Source organism: Mus pahari, chromosome 15 (genome assembly GCF_900095145.1).
Source record: "Mus pahari chromosome 15, PAHARI_EIJ_v1.1, whole genome shotgun sequence".
NCBI lineage: Eukaryota > Metazoa > Chordata > Mammalia > Rodentia > Muridae > Mus > Mus pahari.
In genome coordinates, this window is record NC_034604.1 from 73,775,995 (window position 1) to 73,792,238 (window position 16,244).

At 42.0% G+C, this 16,244-nt stretch overlaps 1 protein-coding gene across 3 annotated transcripts in view; it reads right to left on the reverse strand.

Moving 5' to 3' along the window:
• Atp9b (ATPase phospholipid transporting 9B (putative)) overlaps positions 1-14,244 on the reverse strand; it is a 207,808-nt gene extending 193,564 nt beyond the window's left edge. For 2 of the 3 annotated variants that reach the window (XM_021214520.2, XM_021214521.1), the window contains exon 1: positions 14,003-14,124. In XM_021214520.2, coding sequence (XP_021070179.1) covers positions 14,003-14,124 — 122 coding nt within the window. Of the gene's footprint in view, positions 1-14,002 lie in introns of all 3 variants that reach the window. The other variant, XM_029546803.1, reaches the window with a different exon arrangement.
• Between the last annotated feature and the right edge of the window lie 2,000 nt (positions 14,245-16,244).

Below are 16,244 nucleotides of genomic sequence, written 5' to 3' on the forward strand. Positions count from 1 at the left end.
TTTATAAAGGAACTGAAACAGGCACAGATGACATGGCTCTGGGCATCCTGTGTTTTGTTGACACCCTCCATAATAGCCTGCATAACCCTCCATAATCATTAAGTTCCAGTCAGTCATTTAGTTTTGTAACATCTTTACACAGATGTAAGATGTAACTTCTTTTTTTTTTTCTGGAAACTTTGGTTAATACCAGACAGAATGTTATATCCAACAACCCAAAATATTCTCTGATGAAGGAAAACCAAGAAGACTTTTTTTTTTTTTTTGTCAGCAGCTCTGCCCTAAAGAATGCTAAGCAAAGTTTCAAGATAAAAACAGTATCAGGAGGTAATTCAGAATTTTAAGAGCCAAGAACAACAACAACAAAAGTTCTTTACACATGTGCAGGGCCATGCAACGTAAAATGGCAGCTGTGTGGGGTGAGTCTCACTGCAACACTGTGAAGCCCACCAGGACAGGAGTGTAAGACATGGTGGGCCCTCTGCTTTTTCATGATGTGGGAAGATAACAATGCTCAAGGTACACTGCTAAACTAGCTTTGGATATTGTAACCATCAGTGAGGTTCCTCAACAGAGCAGAATCTACATCTTGACCACATATTCCTTACCGTGGAGTGTTGTCCTTGTGCACACCCTAAGTTCAAAAGGACCGCAGTTCTAGGTACTAAATACCAACAGCATCAGCCCTTGTTGGGACAAGAAAAGTCTTCCAACAGTGTCTTTGCACAGTGTCAGACAGTCTCTGGAGTACAAAAATCACCACCTCAAGGAGATGCCTTAAGTAAAGGAATAAGTAGGATTGAAAAATCAAAATAAAAGAATGGAAATGACATGGTGTGAAGACTCCTCAAAAGGAAGCTGCATGGCTGTATTAACTAAGACAACTAAGACATTTTTAAAGATTTATTTTTATTTAAGTGTATATGTATGTGAGTGTATGCCAATTAGTGTGGGAGGCCATGAGGCGCCTCAGATTGCTAGGAGATGGAGTTACACAAAACTGTTAGCTGCCTGACATGTGTGCTGTGAACTGAATTCAGGTGAGTCATCTCTTTTCAGTCCCCAAAAGTATTTTTTTAATCAGCTGGGACTAATGTAATTTAAAATGTGTAATTCACCAATAAAATATAATAATCTTAAACAAGCATGCACCTAGCACCAGGTCTTGAAAGCACATGCAACAAAGCTGATAAGAAATCAAAGGTGAAATTGACAAGGCCACTCTATGCCACAACTCTTCTGTTTATAGAAAAGTGAATCAAAGAGCTAAAAAACACACTTAAAACTATCAACCACTGTGACCTAAACACTATTTACCCAAACCCAACTTGTCAGCTTTAAAGTAAAATCATACCACATATATTCTCTTGTCAGAAGGTATTTTTTTAAACAGTAACAGAAAGATATCTTTAACATCTACCCACACTTTGTGGAGGCCCAAATCAATCACCAATGAGATAAAAAGGAAAATGTAACTCCTTACACAAAAACCAAAAGAACAACTTCATTCAAGAATCATATAGAACTGTGGTTGTCAACTTGTGTAGGTCATGACCCCTGAGTGTCCAATGACCCTTTCACAGGGGTCAACGAAGACCAATGAGAAAACACAGATATTTACATTATAATTCATAACAGTAGCAAAATTACAGTTATGAAGTAGCAATGAAATTAATTTTATGGTTGGGGGGTCACAATATGAGGAACTGTATTAAAGGGTCACAGGATTAGAAAGGTAGAGAACCACTACCCTAGAGAACATGTCACATACTAAAAAGCACACAAAGGACCTCCTGATTCTTCAATTAAGAGCTATAGGGACTAGGAGACCTGATGACAATGACTAAACTAAGTGCTGACTTCTACCGGGCACCAGACAGGCACTGCAGATGTCTATGCTCTGCAGCACTGAAGAGGGCGTGGGGGTGGGGGTCATCTTTATGAACAGTTCTTACAAAAAATATAGCACACTTCAGATGACAAATAAGCAAAGGCAATTCACAAAGAAATACAGGCAAATTCACAAAACTATGTTTAAGCACATTAGTACGTTAGCACTAGACACTTCAGTGCCTGCATATGCTACACTTGGCCTAGGCAGTGAGCGCAACACATTAGACCAGCACACATGCCTTACTCATATGAAGTTCACAAACACACAGGACAAAAACAAGTAAACTGGGCTGGAGGGATGGCTCAGTGGTTAAAGCACTGACTGCTCTTCCGAAGGTCCCGAGTTCAAATCCCAGCAACCACATGGTGGCTCACAACAATCCGTCATGAGAGCTGACACCCTCTTCTGGTGCATCTGACGACAGCTACAGTGCACTTATATATAATAATAAATAAATCTTTAAAAAAAAACAAACAAGTAAACTAACAACTCACTCACAAAAAGAGATCTAGAAAGAAAATAAATCCAGGAATAAATAAAAATAAATTGCCTTCCTGTGAGGGTAATCTTGGTTGTCTGCCTATATCCATGAGAAGAATGCCTCAAGAGAGGTTTGGCTGAAGGGGGAAAACCCATTCTCAAGTGTGTGTGGATTCATCCCATAGACTGAGATCCTACATGAAATATACTGGGTACCAACATTGTCTCTCTGCTTCCTGACTGTGGATACAGTGTGGCCAAGAGCCTCACATTCCTCTCTCTCCCAATGAGGATACACCATACATACTGTTCAGGACTAAAATAAACACTTCTTTGTTTTTATCAGGTATCATCACAGCAGTAATGTTGTACTTCCCTATATACTAGAAAGCAGTCAGCTGACGAAGGTTCTAGAAGGCGCAGAGAACAGAGGCCTTCAAGATGAGCAGCGATGTGCAAGTGCTGGGGATGAAGAGGTGATCGTGGACAAGACACACAGTACCAGGGAAGCATCAGAAAAGAGTTTTAGTCTCATTTATAACTAGTCCTTAGAAGTTCTAAACCTTTAAAATGTGCTTTGCCTTGTTTTTCAAGTGGATAAATTAATTTCCCTGTTATTGTCTGAGATAGGGGCTCACTATATAGCTCAGGCTGGCCTAAATAAAGCTTGAGAACTTATTGCCCCAGCTTCCTTAGTGGTGAAATAACAGACATGCATCTCTACCTAGCATTTTAAAAAGTAATTCTTAACATTTAACATGCTCAGTAGTCTTGGATGGACATTCTTCATGCTGGTGGGAATAGTGAGCAATTTATGAAAATTTATTACAAGCCTTCTTGCTACCATATAGTGCTATACAGCTACTAAAGGGCAGAACTTTACCCATGGAGTTAAACATGTGTACAACTTTACCTAAAAAGACAACCATAACTTCACTGAGCTGTTTAAAAGAGGAACCAAAGAAATGAAAAAGGTTATGATACCCATGACAAAGACCTGGTTAAATGTATCAGGGAGGGCTGAAGTGATAGCTCAGTGGTTAAGAGCACTTGTGGCTCTTGAAGAGGACCCAGGTTCAGTTCCTAGCACTCACATGGGGCTCACAAATGTCCATAACTGCATTTCCAGGGAATCTAACACCCTCTCCTGGCTTCTATAGGCACCATGACACATAGTACATACATAAACACACATACATGCTGGCAAAGCACTCATACACATAAAACACACACACCATACATATGATGGGCTGGTCCATGTCAGGAAAACGGGAAACTAATCTTAGGAAAGGAAAGGCTCCTAAACCCTGCTGACGGGGAATCAAGAAGGGCCCACAAGATAAGGAACCTTGTTTTCAGTAAAAACATGTCTTGGTCTGCTTAGATAATAAGGTAGTCCTTTGAACCTTGTGAGCCATGCATTTATCTTATGAGCCTATAAACTATCAATGTACCTCAGAAACCACCTCATGATCTTATTCTTTTATTTGTTGGGATTTTGAATGGGGGAGGGTGGTAGTTTTAAGACAGGGTCTCAAGTACCCCAAACTGGCCTCAGACTCAATATGTAGATGGGTATGATCTTAAACTTCTGATCTTGTCTCCATATGCTAAGCCCACCATGGTTTTAGCTGTATGGGGATAGAAACCCCAGCTTCAGTTTCACGGAGCTAGGTAAGCACTCTACCAACTAAAACACACCCCAACCTATGACCTCATTTCCTAAAGAATCCTTAAAGTTTACTAAAACTTGCTTTTTACTAAATCTTTAATTTCTCACAGTAATTTCAAAAGCCACAAAAGTTATGTAGATAGCTTTTATTGAGAAACTTAAATGAGACTCTGTTTCAAGAAGCCCATGGCCATTTAAGGGCATATAATACTACCTACCCTTTTCTTTATCTTCTTAGTATACATGTATAGACATGTCCATATACATGTAGAGGTCAGAGGGCAACTTTTAGGAATTGGTTCTGTCCTTCCATCTCCTTGGGCTTGCAGAGCAAGTGCCTTGACCTGAGGAGCCCAATAATGTTTTGTTTTTGTTTTTTTTTTTAATTTACTTACTTATTTGTGCTTGCATGCGTGCGTCTGTCTGTATGTGACAGTGTCTTACTATGTAGGCCAGGCTGACCTGGAACTCGGAGATCAGTCAGCCTCCACTTCTTTTGTCTTGGGATTAAAGATATTTGTCTGTCACTAAGTAAGCTGTTTTAGGCCTGTCTTTCCTTACAGATGCCTAGCTTAAATTGTATTTCTACTTCACACTGACTTGGCCTGAAGTTCTCATCTGCAGCAGCCTAAGTCAAGCATCCTGACTTCTACAGAACGGTCTCTGCAAGGAGATCCCGGGGCTACAGGCAACAGGGTATTACATTTTAGGTGATTGGGGGGGGGGGGAGATCCATGAAAGAGCCTGAATGAAGTATTTTCCCTGAAAAGGTCCTTTTTCTTTTCCTGCATAAAATTATGTCTTTGAACAAAGTTTCTACATAAAGTAGAAAAATGACTATCCAAAATGCAATCAAACTTCAGAACACCAGTGCGTGTGCATGTGTGTGTGTGTGTGTGTGTGTATATATATGTATGTATGATTTTTGTGTTGTTTTCTTCCCCCCCACTGAGTTTCTCTCAGTGTGTGTGTGTGTGTGTGTGTGTGTGTGTATGATTTTTGTGTGTTTTTTCCTCACTGAGTTTCTCTCAGTGTGTGTGTGTGTGTGTGTGTGTGTGTGTATGATTTTTGTGTGTTTTTTCCCCACTGAGTTTCTCTCAGTGTGTGTGTGTGTGTGTGTGTGTGTGTATGATTTTTGTGTGTTTTTTTCCCCACTGAGTTTCTCTCAGTGTGTGTGTGTGTGTGTGTGTGTGTGTGTATGATTTTTGTGTTGTTTTTTCCCCACTGAGTTTCTCTCAGTGATCCTGTTGAGAAAGTCAGAGTCTTACCAACTTTGACTCTAGAAAAGCAACCCGAGGAGTTCAGGAGGCTGAGAAGATGAACAACACCAAGTTTAGTGTCCTAGACTTCAGAAATGTAGCCTCTGAACTGGCAAGCAATTTATTCCCCCTCCAAAGCAATTTTCCTATTGTATTGAAAATTTTACTTCAGTATTTAAAAACAATGAGATGATGAATAATGTATTTTTTTTCCCAGAGGCAGGATAAGCATAGAATCCTAAGTGTCTTTGTTGCCTGGTGTCATACACACTTAATTGGTTTGTCACTCAAGAGAAATCAGCGTTCCCAGTAATTAAGTATAATTCTTGGAACATTTTTTTTAAATGAGTAAAAACAATGTGAACAAAGAAAACAGAAGCAATGACATGGGCTCAAGTGCACTGCTCATTCAAGGAGGAGGACATGCCACCTCAGCCGCTGTCACAGGCTTTCAACAGACTGCTCAAGTACTGCAGGGCACAGAGTTTCCATGACTGTGAGGGAGGTCAAAGAGTGGGCAGCTTACACTTACACAGCACCTGAAGCATCTGACCGCTCTACTGTTTCTATCCCAATAAAAATATTGAGAATTTATATTAAAGTACATTAATCTAAAATGTATCTGATGTTCAAAACTTTAGAATGCCTGATACCAACAAAGAAGAATAACAACTCAGCCAATAAGTGCTGTGCAGGGAACTATGCGTATGTCCTCCATTGAATAGAGCTGCACAGTTCAACAGTGTCAGCTAGGAGTCATTACTAAGAGGCTGATGAGAAACCCGGCCTCCCCTGCCTCTAACAGTGAAAAGCAAAGAGTGCTAGGGCTGGAATGCTCTGTCCCCTGCCATGAAAATGGCTTATGGAAGGTAGAGGCACAGTCAGTACAAAGAACTCACCAAATGCATGAAAAGACAAAGAGCAAATGTATAGAAACACAATGGTACCAAGCAACAGGAGAGTTTCCAGAGGTTATCAAGCCACTGAGGGGTGTGAAGTTTTTAATGCTGTTGAAGAGAAGTTGCTTGGTCTCAGAATCATGGGCCATTTAAGAGGGATGTACATGTGGGTGAAGTGGCAGGCATCTCATGTGTTTCTGAGTCTGGTCGTTTTGGTAAGGTACCATGGTCATAGGGGGCCCACATGTCTTCGTAAGATCCCATGGGTCACTAGAGATCAGGCATGACTATTAATGTGTACATATTCGGCTTTTATTTTTCTATATACCCTCCAAATGTGTGACAGCAGTTTAATGCCTATGCCTCAGTGTGTCTTACGGTTTCTATTCCTGCAAAAACATCATGATCAAGAAGCAAGTTGGGGAGGAAAGAGTTTATTCAGCTTATACTTCCACATTGCTGTTCATCACCAAGTCAGGACTGGAACTCAAGCAGGTCAGGAAGCAGGAGCTGATGCAGAGGCCATGGAGGGATGTTACTTACTGGCTTGCTGCCCCTGGTTTGCTCAGCTTGCTTTCTTACAGAATCCAAGACTACCAGCCCTGGGATGGCACCACGCACAAGGGGCCCTTTCACCCTTGATCACTAATTGAGAAAATGCCTTACAGCTGGATCTCATGGAGGCATTTCCTCAAGGGTGGCTCCCATCTTTGTGATAACTCCAGCTTGTGTCAAGTTAACATACAAAACCAGCCAGTACAGACCGTAACCAGAGATATTTCTGTCATGAGAGCACCCTCAAAAAGAGTAAATGCCAACAGAAATGGGAGTGGCTCTTTCATGCTCTTCTGACATACAGAAAGAACAACAAGAAGACATGCTTGGATTGATCTGAACCACACAGCCTTTAGAACTGTTAAGAAAGCAGTTTCTGCCCTTCATACATTACCTAGACTGTTTTGTAGCACAAAATAGACTAAAACTAAAATTAAAGCAGTAATGAGCAGTACTATCACCATCAAAGTAATTAAGGAGATGGTATCAGAAAACATGCCACAGTCTTGGTTGGAAAAAGCAAGGAACAATAAGGAAGACTAGCCAATCCCTTAAGGTGAAAAGTGACTACAATCTTGAACTAGTTCTCTCTCCTCTCTCCTCCTCTTCCTCCCTCTCCCTCCCTCCTCTCTCTTGTCTTTTAAATATTTATTTCTTATGTGTATGGGTATTTTGTCTGCCATGCATGCCTCTGTACCACATGTATGCTTAGTGCTCATAAAGGCCACCTGAGGGCACTGGATTCCCTGGGACTGTAGTAACAGATGATTGTAAACTGCCATGGGATGCTGGGAATAGAACCCAGAGCCTCTGCAAAAGAAGCCAGTGTTCCTAACCACTAAGTCATCTCTCTCCAGCCCCAATAAATCAGTGATTTCTAAAAAGTTGTATAAGAAACCTAAAAATATTCCGGAACAAGAAATTATACCATCACTATACATAGAAAGGATATTTTGAACTAGAATTAATAATATAATATCCAATATTAAATAAACATAATATAAAAACTTTAAGGCCTGTTAGCTCGGGACATAAATTCTAGTAGTCTATAATTGTTATGGACCCTATTATCAATTCTATCTTCACACTAATACTTTGAGATATGTGTAAATAAATGAAACATGCCTATTCTGACAAGTGTAAAGAATTTCTTATTTTCAAGGTGATCTATGGATCCCTTCCCAATGAAAATCTTTATTAACTTCTATAGACATTTGTGAAACTCCAAAGAACACTCTGGACCTGAAACAAGTAGACTAGTATCATCTTAGCATCACTGCCAAGACTGAGCACTACTAACATAGAGCTCTAGGCTCAATCCCCACACCACAAACAAGCCAGACTCTTCAGCTCTAATTATCAAAGAAAAAAATCTTTATAATTACGATATTATATCATAATTATAAAACTTTTAAGACTCGAATGAAATTATGTATAGATCCACAAAAATAAGCAAGCCAGCATTATAAAAATCTGTGTTACATCTACCAAGAAACACTAATTTTTGCAGATAATCAGACAACACCCATCTGTTCTCAGCATGAGTCTCTTTTTAAACAATGAAGTTTAGCTGTTATATTATGGCAAGTGCCTCTACGCAAAGCCAGTAACTCACTACTTTGAGTTTAGAAAACTCAAAGAAGAAAAAGCACTAACAAACATGGACAAACAACTCCCTCATATCTCTCTCTCTTTCTCTCTCTCTCTCTCTCTCTCTCTCTCTCTCTCTCTCACACACACACACACACACACACACACACACACATATATATACACACACATACACACACAGTGGAGGGGGGTGAGAAGAGGGAAGGAAAGAATAGGGTATGGGAAATCTTTTGAGGTCAGATCCCTGGGGCCTTCAGGCTTCAGTCACAAGACAAAGACTAGTGGGCATCTCGAATGGGAGCAAACAGGACACCCTTCCCCTCTCAGGTATCAAAGCTATGCAAGAAACCTGGCCCTTCAAGACAGTGTCTTCCACATTCCCCACCTACTACTAACATGGTATCTCAGGAAGACTGGTAAAATGAAGAATTAAATCTCATCACTTAAAACTCAGAATGTTCAGGATGCAATGAAAAGAGAATAAAAGATCTCAACTTGAGTTAGAAAAAGAGAATCAGAGATGTTAACATCAAAATTACAGATAACAAAATATTCTGACATGAGTTTTAGAAAGCTATCATTAAAAAAATGCTCTGCAGATGATAAACTGCCTGAATTCCACATTAGATATTATATTATTATTATTATTATTATTATAATTTATTATATATAATTCCACTAGACAGAGATGAGGACACGAAGACATGCAGGGCATCTGAGCTCATTATCCAGCCACCCCAGCCAGCTAGTGCAACCAGAGTCAGCAAGGGACCCTGCCTCGAAAAATAAGGGAGAGACTAAGCACAGCACTCAGGAAGCAGACACAGAGCCAGGTGCATCTCTGTGTGTAAGGCAACTAGGTCTACATGGAGAGTTCAAGAACAGCCAGAGCTACATAATAGAGATCCTGTCTCAAAAAGAAGAAAGAGGACATGGGGGAGGGGGAGTGGCAATCATGAACACATGAGTAAATAATGGGAAAGCTGATCCAATGAAGAGAGCTAACAGGAAGAAGAACCAACTGAAAATTCAAAATGGAAAAGGCGGGGTCAGAGCAGAACAGAAGGAAGATCTGGTTAACAAGACAGAACAGGAACTGCCCAATCTGAAAAAAAACTGGACCACAAGCAAATGACAAACTCAGGAACTGGGGAAAAAAACAAAAAAACTCAAGAAAAGACTTCTGAAGTCCTACTAGAAAAAAAAACAAAAAAGGATAAGCCAAAAGAAACCCATGCAAAACTGCAACCATCAAACTCCTGAGTTTTTCTTTAAAGGCTGTAGTGATGAGTGAGACAATTCAGCTGACAGCAGATTTCTCATCAGAAATCACGAAAGCTCAAGGAAGTGGTCTAACACTTTTCAAATGCTGGATGGACTGTCATTCCAATTGCAATACAGTTCTTTCTTCTTTTCCTCCAAGAATGTCTGCTGGTGGGTGTCTGAAACCATACACTACAAAACAATATACACGGTAACGATTTTTTTTTTACATACATTCCTGTAATACAGTGTGTAACAATATATGTCTAAAAAGATGGCCAGATGCATGTCTTTTGTACTTGGAAATATTATCAGGTAAAATTGGGATCATTTAAGCACTGAACTTCCAGGACAGTCAACAGCACAACAATACAGAAAACTTTCAAGTGGTTGATTACTGGGTAATATAGAGAGGGCACAGAGGTGGTGGTTCACATCTCAGAAGGAAGGAGTAAGACCACTAGACTTCATAAATATTCAGAGCAGCACATAATTTTAAACATCTAAATGGTTTCTGTAAATTTTCATTTAATATTTTCAAACCATGGCTGTCTATAACCCATAAACCTGAAAGCATAGAAAGTAAAACTGTGAAGGAGACAGTCACTATACTTGTAAAATTAACCTTCAGAAATGATGGGAAAACAGAAACAGCCGCAGATGAAGGAAAACTAAAAGAATGGCTGCAGAATGTTTAAATGGAGCAAAAATAAGGAATTCTAGGATATCAGAAAATAAGCAGGGAAGAGGAAAGGCAAAAACTATAATCCAAGACTACTTCTTCATGAGGCTTCTAAATTGAAAGAAAAAGTAGAAATTATAACTGTCAGGTGTGGGCTTCCAAAAATACATAAATGAAACATTTATATACTTTTAAAATGTAAAACTTACATATAACATAACAAGTCTATTAACAGAAAATGGATAGAAGAACATAAAGAGGCAAATCTTACCCTTAAAATATCAACAGTATACTGGGATCCATTATATGTATATACACTATAATAATAATACACTATAATAATGTCCAGAGTTACCCTAAGTAACAGCTATACAAAGAAATGCATTGAAAACCACTAAACATGAGTCAAAAATAGGACTGTGAGTGCTAAAGACTAGTCTGGGCTATGTACTGAGTTCCTGGCTAGCCTGAGCTACAAAGTTAAACTATCTTTTAAAAAAAATTGTTCTATATACAAAGAACTCAAGAAACTGGACTCCAGAAATTCAAATAACCCCATTAAAAAACGGAGTACAAAGAATTCTCAACTGAGGAATACCAAATGGCTGAGAAGCACCTGAAAAAATGTTCAACATCCTTAATCATCAGGGAAATTCAAATCAAAACAACCCTGAGATTCCACCTCACACCAGTCAGAATGGCTAAGATCAAAAATTCAGGTGACAGCAGATGCTGGCGAGGATGTGAAGAAAGAGGAACACTCCTCTATTGCTGGTGGGATTGCAAGCTTGTACAACCTGGAAATCAGTCTGGCAGTTCCTCAGAAAATTGGACATAGTACTACCGAAGATCCAGCAATAGCTCTCCTGGGCATATACCCAGAAGATGTTCCAACTGGTAATAAGGACACAAGCTCCACTACGTTCATCTCAGCCTTATTTATAATAGCCAGAAGCTGGAAAGAACCCAGATGTCCCTCAACAGAGGAATGGATACAAAAAATGTGGTACATTTACATAATGTAGCTATTAAAAACAATGAATTTATGAAATTCTTATGCAAATGGATGGATCTGGAGGATATCATCCTGAGTGAGGTAACCCAATCACAAAAGAACTCACATAATATGCGCTCACTGATAAGTGGATATTAGCCCAGAAACTTAGAATACCCAAGATAGAATTTGCAAAACACATGAAAATCAAGAAGAAGGAAGACCAAAGTGTGGATACTTCATTCCTCCTTAGAATAGGGAAGAAAATACCCATGGAAGGAAGACAAAGTTTGGAGCTGAGACGAAAGGATGGACCATCCAGAGACTGCCCCACCCGGGGATCCATCCCATAATCAGCCACCAAATGCAGACACTATTGCACATACCAGCAAGATTTTGCTGACAGGACCCTGATATAGCTGTCTCTTGTGAGGCTATGCCAGTGCCTGGCAAATACAGAAGTGGATGCTCACAGTCAGCTATTGGATGGAACACAGGGCCCCCAATGGAGGAGCTAGAGGAAGTACCCAAGGAGCTGAAGGGGTCTGCAACCCTATAGGAGGAACAACAATATGAACTAACCAGTACCCCCAGAGCTTGTGTCTCTAGATGCATATGTAGCAGAAGATGACCTAACTGGCCAACATTGGGAAGAGAGGCGCCTTGGTCTTGCAAGGTTTATATGCCCCCAGTACAGGGGAACGCCAGGGCCAAGAATCAGGAGTGGGTGGGTTGGGGAGCGGGGGTTGGGGAGGGAGAGTATAGGGGACTTTCAGGATAGCATTTGAAATGTAAATGAAGAAATTATCTACTAAAAAATTGTTCAATAACCCAAAAGAACTCAAGAAAAAAGTCAGAAGAAACAGAAAATAAAATGCCACAAATAGGTTCTCATTATGGAAAATCAGCTTGAATATAAATGTTCTTAATATACCAATTTAAAAAAAAAATTAAGCAAGGCATAAAACATAAACTAAGGTATAGTGGTGTATACCTGTAATACCAACTCAGGAGGATAAGGAGTTATAGGCCATCATGACCTACACTGTCAGACCCTGAGGGGGGGGAGGAAAAGGGGCTGGCAGGATGGGGTGGGGAGGAGGCAGATAAATAGAAAGGTAACAGTCACGTGGTGGTAGTACAAATCTTTAATTCCAGCACTAGGGAGACAGGTGCAGGTGGCTCTCTGTAAATTCAAGGCCAGCCCCGTCTACAGAGCAAGTGCCAGGACAGTCAAGTCTGCACAGTGAAATCTTGTCTCGAAAGTACAAAAACAAATGAACAAAAGGAAGGAAGATAACAGTATATAAACCTTAACCCAAAAAAGCAGGAGTGACTATTCTAATATCTAACATGGATTTCTGAACAAAATAATCAGAAATGAAGAAAATTAAATAATAAAAGCAGCGACCCAACACTTAAAATATGGATCCTGAATACATAGCCTGCATCAAGCAGTAGAGCTTCAGAATATATAAAGCAAGAAGATCCAAAATATGACAAAATGAAATTTCCAAATAAGTTCCTAAGATTAATCACTTACACAACTACTAGGCGATTCCTCATCTGGTACCATGGAGACCAGGAAAAGGTAGCTTGGAGTATCCACCTCCAGGCAAGCACTCGGAAAGGGCACCTGACAGACGCTCTGTAATCCTCAGCCAATGTTCCCATGAGAAACGACTATGAATCACCAGTGTAAAGATGAGGAAATGAGGGTATAGAGAAAGAAATGGGCCCAATTCAAACTACCAGGACCAAGATCCAATTCAGTTCTCTAACACATTCGAACACTTGCCCTGTAAGTCTCTCAAACAGCCAAGAACCAGACTTCCAACAGTTCTCTTGCTGCCCATCCTGATGGCCCCTGAAAGCATACTCAATACCTGGTTTTCACAAAAACAATAAGGCTGGGTGTGGTGACGCACCCCTTTAATCCAAGCACTGGGGGAGGCAAAAGCAGGAGGATCTCTATGACTTCGAGGTCAGCTTGGTCCACAGAGCAAGTTCCAGGCCAGCCAAGGATACACAGGGAGCCCCTGTCTCTAAATAAATGATGTTCAACCCACAAAGTATTTAAAAGCTCTGATTCGGAAGAAACTATTCAAGTGAGCTCTGTAATTTTTTTTCCTTCTATATATTAGGGTGTTTCTTCAGTGTGTCTACAACAAAAGTAAAATTTAGTAACTCCAAGGTAACTAACTCTTCGTTTTAAAGTTTCTTTCATAAAGCACGGTATTTTTTTTCTTTGGGTAAGAAACTATATGAGTATGAGACTTCCAGTTACCACAAGGTCTGGACATTTCACTGCACTGCTAAACTACGGCCCCTCTAAACCATCCAGCCTCAGTCTTCACTCTACTCTTCCAGAACATCTCCTGTCAACAGAGAGTCCTGTGTACACAAGCGCTCCACTTCTGGAAGACTCAGTGCCGCTCTGCCAGGCGTGTCTGTCACCCTCGCTACGGTAAGTGGCACCTGTCACCCCGGCCTGCTCGCCCACACACTAAGTTTTGGGGCTCCCGAAGCGACGGGAGGGGCGGGCGGCGTCTCCGAATCCCCGGGCGCGGCTCGGTCCGTGGCCCCGGGCTCTGGAATCCGCGGCCCGCCCGCGCCCGGCTCTAAAGCTCCGTGCGGACCGTGGGCCGGCAGCGAAGCCCCTCGGAGCCGGGAAGGGTCGGGCCCGCCGTTACCTGCCGCGCCGGTCGGCACCGGGCCCGGGTCCGGCGGCGCTGTAGTAGGCCGCACGTCTGTGGCTGGCTGCCGCGGCGGCCGCCGCGCTGCGCACCGGGTACAGGGGAATCTGGTCCGCCATGCTCCGGCCCGCCGGCCAGCCCCACCAGCCTCAGCTCGGCAGAATCGCCCAGCCTAGTCCACTCAGTTTCCAGTCAGGGCCGAAGCACCCTAGGGCGGCGCCCCGCCCCCGCGCGACGCCCTCTGATGGCGTCACGGAGCAGCGGAGGAGCGTTGCGGAGGCGTGGCTACGATAGGCCCCGCCTCCATCGGCGATGCCTGATGACGATTGCGAAAAGTGAGACGCTATGGTGCCCTTAAGCCCCGCCCCCATCTTGTTACCAAACTTTTGATACTTTGAAATTGTGGTGTCTGTGGCTCCCTGTCTCTTTCTTCTCTCTGTCTCTCTCCATCTCTGTCCCTGTCCCCCCCACCCTTTCTGTGACTGATTATTAGCCCCACTTTGTACTTAGGCAGAACTTTACACAATACTGTGTGGACAGATGGTTTGTAGGGTAGAATGAAGATTTAGAGAAGTTAAATTGTTTAGTGGGGGCCATGGTTTAGCAATGCAATCAAAATGTCCAGACACTGCTTTAAGTGGAAGTCCCATACTCATATAGTTTCTTACCCAAAGAAAATAATACTATGCTTTATAAAAGAAACTTTAAAATTGAAGGCTATGTTGTAGTTAACAAATTTTAATTTTGTTGTAGAGGTATTGAAGAAACAACCCTTAATACATAGAAGAAAAAATACAAATCTCAATATCTAGTTTTTTCTTCCCTCTCTCTCCTCTCTCTCTCTCTCTCTCTCTCTCTCTCTCTCACACACACACACACACACACTCACACACACACACATAGGCACACTACCTCCTCCTCCTCCTCCTCCTCCTCCTCCTCTTCCTCACAACTCACAAAAAGACCTTGCAACTGGGCCCTCCTCACCTGAGCACGCTATCCCAGCTGTTCTACATTGTCTGGGGGGACACAACGCCATTTCTTGGACGCCTGGCTACAGGAGTGAATGTGCATGCAGCCCTCCGTTTCAGACTCAGGCAGGATCCACGCATGAGGAAACCCCTGCCTTGGCCCATTTCAGATCTGAACCCATCCTGGTACCTAAGGTCTAGCCTTCGTTTTCCAAGGCACATCATGCAAGCCACTTCCCTTCCCGACATAAAGCGGGCCTTCAAGAGCTGTGGGACTGCCTGCAGTCTCCCACCTGCCTCTGCACCAGGGTCCGTTCCTCTCCTGTGATCAGTCTTCTCCCTGTGCTCCCCTTTTATGTTGTTGGTTATATTTGCCTGCTCTGAGTCACTGTATTGTATAGAATAGGCAGTTTCAGGTTCTGCCAAGCCCTGAACAACAGCACTTGACAAATCAAGGGCCTTGACATGAGTGATTCTGCATCTTGTTTATCAGGGTAAGCACCCACCATCTTTCAGCACACCAGAAGACACAAACTGGGCATTTATTTTATGCCTATAAATAATGACACCTTTAAAAATACCAAACCAGGAACAACAGACACATGCACTTACCAGTCACATCTAAGCCTCCACCTGGGACTATAAAAGGAACACCCCAAGACCAAAATATGGCAGGCATAGTTTAAGGGCCCTCATCTAGAAGACTGCCTTAGCAAAGGACCTCTGCCTACATCCCTAGCTCCAGAGGATCCAAGACAGTTGTCCTGATTGTTATACCCAAAGCAGTGGCCTGCTACCCAGACCTCCATCAGAGAACTGCGGTTTAGAACACCTCTGTGCTAGATATGCCTTCTTATGTAGCCCCCACAAAGGCTCGGCCTCCCACTTAAGACAGTTTTTCTTAACTCTGCATCCTTTAGCCCTTCCTTTGCCATGAAGACAGGGAAAGGGCATATGAATGAATATGATGTGTAATGTGTGCTCTGAGAGTTGATGTTAGTGAATTAAGAAGATGTGGCGTTTCATTTTGATTGTCTGATTGATATTGAAAACCATCTGAAGGGTAGTCCTCTGGGCATCACTGTGAGGATATTCACAGAGAAGTTTAACTGAGCTGGGAAAACCCACCCAGAATATGGGTGGCACCATCCATGGGCTGGAAGGATTCCAGAGTAAAGGAAAGGAGAACATGAGTAGAGGGTTAGTGTTAAAATATCTCTCTCTCTCTCTCTCTCTCTCTCTCTCTCTCTCTCTCTCTCTCTCTCTCT